Source organism: Moschus berezovskii, chromosome X, assembly GCF_049115385.1.
Source record: "Moschus berezovskii isolate FMDL1 chromosome X, NW_MosBer_1.0, whole genome shotgun sequence".
Taxonomy (NCBI): Eukaryota; Metazoa; Chordata; class Mammalia; order Artiodactyla; family Moschidae; genus Moschus; species Moschus berezovskii.
In genome coordinates this window covers 5,921,091-5,927,724 of record NC_142488.1, presented here as the reverse complement: position 1 = coordinate 5,927,724, position 6,634 = coordinate 5,921,091, and the positions used below count along the sequence as shown (strand labels likewise).

The following is a 6,634-nucleotide window of genomic DNA, read 5'->3' as shown; positions in this document are numbered from 1 at the left end:
CTGTCGATCGGGGAAACCGTGGTTTCTCTGGAGCTGCCCCAGGTGGCGACTCACGAGATCCAGGCTATTTCATCACCATCCTCCCGCTTAGGACCATCTCAGAGTCCTTACCCGGATGTTCTGCATTGAGTAGCTACAAATAGAGCTCGGTGTGGGAAACTTTCTGGCTGGGCCTGAGTGCCTCAGTGGCCCCGAAGGTAAAAGAAAGTGGAGAAAATCTTCTTGCCCAGTACCCAGTACCGCGATGACACCACACATGAGACAGTTTCTGCTTCACCTGCAGCTACAGAGGGGTCCCGCCCACCCAAGCAAATGCCACATCTTTGTGTGTGACCGAGTCTTGCACCCTGCGTTACATTTAGATGACATCCATTTCAATAGGCAACTCAAAGTTCATATTCATAGAAACATATTCACTGGAAATGTTTTTTTATTATGCAATCAATCAAAACCATGGAATGAATATATTCTTGTTATCATGGAGATGGTTACAACGGAGTTACGTGAAAAAAAAGATTATAATACAACTGGTTATAATTCATTTCTGTAACATGCATCTGTGTGCGTGTGTAATGTCATTGTATGTGAAAGTGAGGTTGCTCAGTCGTGTCTGCCTCTCTGCAACCGCATGGACTGTAGCCCACGAGGCTCCTCCGTTTGTCCATGTGATTTTCCAGCAAAGAGTACTGGAGTGGGTTGCCATTTCCTTCTCCAGGGGGATCCTCCCGACCTAGAGATTGAACCCAGGTCTCCCATATTGTAGGCGGACGCTTTTACCATTTGAGCCACCAGGGAAGTCCAGCGATTGTGTGTATAAAATCTTAAAAATATACTCAAAAATATTTACGGTGTTTTCTGCTTGATGGTCAGGTTAAAAGTGATTCTTTCTCTTCGCTAGTGTGTATGCTGTATTTTTTTAATAATTATATATTTTTTTGTAATAAAAAATACTTGAAGATAAATATAGGCAAGGGCATAAAGATAGCTAACACTTTCTTAGGACTTACAGCATGCCAGGCACCTTACAACTATGATCCCATTGAATTTACTACAAAGCTTTCATTGGAAATTGACCAGCAGCTGTAGCAACACACAAGTGGGACACGACCTTGGAAGCCAAGAGATGGTCAGGGCGTCCACACTGCCCTCTAATCACGAAAGTCAGGGGCTACCTTATTTATTATTATTACTTATTATTTCTCATCCATCTGTGTACTCCCCACCCTTCCCCGGAGCCTCTGACATTCTGTAAAGATCTACTGAACTGAAACCCTAGCACTTAACATCATACCCCAAACATAGTAAACACCCCGCCAGGCTCCTCTGTCCATGGGATTCTCCAGGCAAGAATCCTGGAGTGGGTTGCCATGCCCTCCTCCAGGAGATCCTCCCAACCCTGGGATGGAAGCCAGGTCTCCCACATTGTAGGCAGACTCTTGACCAGCCGAACATTGTGCACACTTGCTAAATTGAGCCCCGTGGAAAACCAAGCAGGAGAGAATTTTTAATTGCCAGGGAAAAGTTTATTTTCATTTCAAGTGAACGTGACAATGAGATTCTGGGAAACCTTCACAGATGCGACCACGTCACAGATCCCATTGTTCAGACACGTGACAAAGACTTTTCCTGTTTCTTCCGGGGATGTCCTTCAGGCCCACCTGACATGAGTTCCCCTTCCGGAAACCTTCATGACCTCTGACACACAGGTTGCAGTTGTGATTTTCACACAGCCTTAATGATGTTGCCAAATCGTGCCTGTCAATAGGTCACTGTTAGCTGAAGCTTTGTACGCCTGTGAAATGCTAGAAATATAACGATATACATATATTTTTTTTTCAGAAAGAATTTGTTTAAAGCTTCAAAACCCACAAAGAACAGGACATACAAGAGATCATACCAGTGGGAACTCAAATGTCCCGTTGTGCGTTCCAAGCCAAACTTTCAGGTGGCAAGTGGTAATTATGATTATTACAAACAAAGCTGATCTTCAAATACACTGAAACAGAATGGAGATCTAAGCGATTCTGAGGCAAATACTCAAAAGCTCATTGTGAGTCTAGAGGTAAACGTGTCCTTTGTTGGCGGTTACCCGTGTACAGATTAAACAATCAACGCGACACAAAGCTGTGCGTTATCAACATCTGCAAAAGTCCTTCCACTGTTTTTAGCCTCAAACACAATGTTCTGACATCATAAAATGCCTTGTAAAGTCCATGTGCATTGAGTGTGTCCAACTCTGAGCAAATGAGGTCATCTTTTGACACGTAAGTTGGTAACAGGGGCCTTAGATGGGTTTCGCACGATAACAGCAATAATTCTAACACACTAGTAACATGCTTGTCCATCCTTTCATGAGACTATTTCCTGAAACAGCATGACACGCTTCTGGCAAATTTCTAGAAGGAGAAATCTGAATTAAGAGAAAGAATCCTGCTTGCTTTCCAACTCTGAACCATTCCCAGGGAGGCGGAAGGAATCATTTGTCCTTTTTTTAAGACAAAGAAAGATTTAAATCTGAAATAACAGGCTCCTGGTTCATCCACCTCATTAGAACTCACTGAAATGCATTCCCTTTTCACAGGCGAGTAATATTCCTCCATGTATATGTACCAAGTGAAGTAAGTCAGAAAGAGAAAGACAAACGCTGTATATTAACAGATGTATATGGAGCTTAGAAAGATGGTATTGATGATCCTACATGCAGGGCAGCAAAGGAGACAGAGATGTAAAGAACAGACTTTTGGACTCGGTGGGAGAAGGCAAGGGTGGGATGATTTGAGAGGACAGCATTGAAACATGTATATTACCATATGTGAAATAGATCATCAGGGCACGTTTGATGCATGAAGCCAGGTACTCAAAGCCAGAGGGATGGGGTGGGGAGGGAGAAGGGTGGGGTGTGTGGCTGATTCATGTGGGTGTATGGCGAAAACCACCACAATATGGTGAAGCCATTATCCTCCAACTGAAATAATTAATTTTAAAAAATTCTGAAAGAGCAGACCGTAAGGAGGGGGTCGGGAGATGTTGTCGGAGCTTAGACATTGTTCAGCAGGGACAAAGAGTGGAAGGCAGAGACCACTGTCAGACAGCCAGAGACGCGCTTATACACATTTTTCTCCAAAGTGCCTGGACGGTAAGGTCCACGCATCTGGGGTGGGGGGGCGGGCAGAGTGTTCCACTGACCCGCACTCCCATGGGATCGAGAAAACCCTTGAGCCAAGAGCAGACAGACGCAGAGACATGTTCGCTACAGAGATGATAGAGAGGCAGTGGGACCACAGCTCCCGTGCACAGATGAGTGAGTGAATCCTCACCATGTTCTTGGAGCGCGTATAGGGTCTGAAGGTCACCTAGGTATTCTCCACTCAGGGGAACTCTTTGCCCAGAAGGGGCTGGTGGTCCAGACTTGGGAACTATCTCCAGCTGTGGCCCCTGTCTCCCAGTCTCCTCCCCGTTAGGCCTCATCCCTGCATTCCTGAGGTCTCAGGAAATGTAATTCAAACGGAAGCATGCGTGTCACGACCGACTTGAGGCACAGATATTGCTTACCCACAGGGTCAGGCCAACAGAACACAAGGACGGGCATGAACCACCATTTTCTCGTCATGAAATTCGGCATCAATATGTCATGGGTATGGGTCTGCAAGAGCTCGAGATGTCATGGGTATGGGTCGTGGACTGCTTATGTCTGATTGCTAGTGTCTTCGTGGCTATGGGTTGTGGACTGCTTATGTGTGATTGCTAGTGTCTTCATGGGTATGGGTCGTGGACTGCTTATGTCTGATTGCTAGTGTCTTCGTGGGTATGGGTCGTGGACTGCTTATGTCTGACTGCTCGTGTCTTCGTGGGTATGGGTCGTGGACTGCTTATGTCTGATTGCTAGTGTCTTCGTGGGTATGGGTTGTGGACTGCTTATGTGTGATTGCTAGTGTCTTCATGGGTATGGGTCGTGGACTGCTTATGTCTGATTGCTAGTGTCTTCGTGGGTATGGGTTGTGGACTGCTTATGTCTGATGGCTTGTGTCTCCCCCACCCCATATCCCCCGCCCCTGTGAAATAGCATACATTTCACACGCTAATAATTCTGAATCTGTTAGAGGGGATTTCTTGTGAATCTGTTAGAGGGGATTTCTTGGGCTGCAGAATCGCTTAAGTTGGACTTTTAGTTCAGAAACGCCGTTCAGCCAAGGGACAGCAGGAGCCAAACAGCGCGCTACAAATGACAGGCTGGAAACACACGGGCCGGAGAGGTGTGTCTCAGCTTTGACATTTGCTGGGAGAGCTCCCCAAAAGACAGTCACACAAAACACATCTGTGAGCCTCTGTTGCTTCTCCTTCAACAGTGACGAGCTTCTAAATATTGCAAACTTCTCAAAGAAAGACACATATCCACATACAAACATGGATAGCATGAAGAGTGTTTCATACCCATTTGCAAATAATACTGACAGTAATCGCCTTTCAGTCACCAGAAGATGGCAACTTAACCATCATCCGTGATTGGGCAAGATGTTCTTTTACTCAGGGTAAAAAAGTGGCACAGGTTAGATTTCAGTAAACACTTAACATATGCTTCGCTCCCACGCGACACTCTCTAGGGGAAATCCTGGTGGCCGGTGCATCGAGTCAGCTGTAGGGTAAGCGACACCTTTAGCCGTGGATCGCGCTGTCTGAGAGGTCAGCAGCTCGCCTGTGCCCCTTCCTGCCCTCCAGCCGCACAGGTGTTGGACACTCATTGCCCAGTCGCCATCCACGTGAACAGCTGGCCTTGGAAGACGTCACTAACATTTGTGTCTCTGTTTATTGCAAACGTTGACTTTTCCCTCCCCTGGGGGAAACAGGTGTGTGTCTGCGTGGAGGGGGGTCTTGATGGAGCCTCCAGGTGTCTGGGGAGGAGGGAGGCGGCCAGGGATGCCTTCCCCCAGTGTCGATCCTGGGTGCTCATCCCTGATGCTGCCGGCGGGGCGCCCCACCCTCACCCCGTGCACCCCCAGACGCAGCCAGTAATGGCTAAGGGCTCTGTCTCCCATCCTGATCCTCCCGGTCACACTGGCAGGACAGTCCTGACGACGAGCAGCACAGCTGCAGCCAAGGCTTCCAGATCAGGTTCCCCAGGGACAGCTGGTTGGGGACGTCCTGCAGAGTCCGGGCGTGGCGGGCCGCCGCCTCCTGCATGGCCTCCAGGATCTCCCAGAATCGCGGCTCCGATGTTGGGGTTAATGGGTTTCTCTCCCGGGGGTCTCTGGAAATCTCATACAGCAGGGGCGGGTCGTGGTAGGTGACGTACTGTCCGTGACAGAAACACACGTGGGTGGGAAAGCATCCATTGGCGCCTTCGGGGGAGAACTTGGGGGTGAAGAAAAAGGCTTTCCAGATGGATGTGCCTGTGGTGGGACAAGCAGAGAAGCGGGTGTGGTGGGGACAGGGTCATCAGAGTCATCCCCCAAGACAGTGTGCATGGAAAACCACCCTTCTGGGCGCTTCAAAGAAGGCAGAGACTCAGTTATGGATGGAGTGGGTTTATCACACTCAAGGCTCAAAAAAGAGTAAGCATCATAGCTAAAAAGAAAAAGTAAGAAAACATGCGTTGTTATCTAACTGCCAAGGAGGAAAAGACAAAGCTGATTATGCAATAGCTGTTATAATGCAAAAAATGAATTTTTGGGTGGGGGGCTTGCCTCTAGGGGGAGCCCAAAAGCTGCAACCACAGAAGCCATGGGCCCCAGAGCCCACAATGAGAGAGGCCCCCTCAACGACAAGCCCATGTGCCACAACTAGAGAAAGCCCCCCACGCAGCAACAAAGACCCAGAGCATCCAGAAATAAGTAAAATAAAAAAGTTTAAAAAATGTAAGTTCTGTGTTCCATTTGTTGCTGTTGCTCAGGCGCTCCGTCGTGTCCGACTCTTTGCAACCCCATGGACTGCAGCATACCAGGCTTCCCTGTCCTTCACCAACTCCTGAAGTTTGCTCAAACTCATGTCCCTTGAGTCAGTGATGCCATCCAAGTATCTCATCCTCTGTTACCCCTTCTCCTCCTGCCTTCAATCTTTCCCAGCATCAGGGTCTCTTCCAATGACTAAATAGCCATATTAAAATTTTAGGGGAAAAAAACTGATTTACAAACAAATAACTGTGAAATGATTGATTCACTGTTTATCCTACGATGCTGTGACTTTCTGAGAGACGGCTCTGATAGAGGTCTAGGAACTGCATCCTGGGTAGAAAAAGGTGGCAGATGAAAACAGAGTTAACGTGTATAAACCAAGTGAAAGTAGGTTCAGACTGAAACTGTCCTTTTCCGCTTTATCCTTCCAGCTTTTTTATAGAAAACCATGGAGACTGTCCCCCTAGAAAGCATCACACACCTACTTAATTCACTCTGATCATCTGTTTGTGTCACGGAAACGGTGATTTTGTAATTGCACGTATTGAGTGCTCACCCACAGATCCAAATGCAAAATAAACTAATGGACAACAGAAGACAATTAGCACGGCTGTCCACATTCTCCTCAAAAAGCCCCTGACCCCAGACAAGCATATTCAAGGGTGAGTAAGGGTAAATATTCCCTGAAGGAGGGCATGGCAACACACTCCAGTATTCTCGCCTGGAGAATCCCACGGACAGACGAG

General features: G+C 47.5%; 1 protein-coding gene across 1 annotated transcript in view; it reads right to left on the bottom strand.

Moving 5' to 3' along the window:
- Positions 1-4,091: 4,091 nt before the first annotated feature.
- The window catches only part of STS (steroid sulfatase), a 102,775-nt gene continuing 100,232 nt past the window's right edge, over positions 4,092-6,634 (bottom strand). The window contains exon 10 of the mRNA XM_088833768.1: positions 4,092-5,387. Within this exon, the coding sequence (XP_088689894.1) occupies positions 5,014-5,387 (374 nt within the window). The 3' untranslated portion in view covers positions 4,092-5,013. The remainder of the gene's footprint in view (positions 5,388-6,634) is intronic.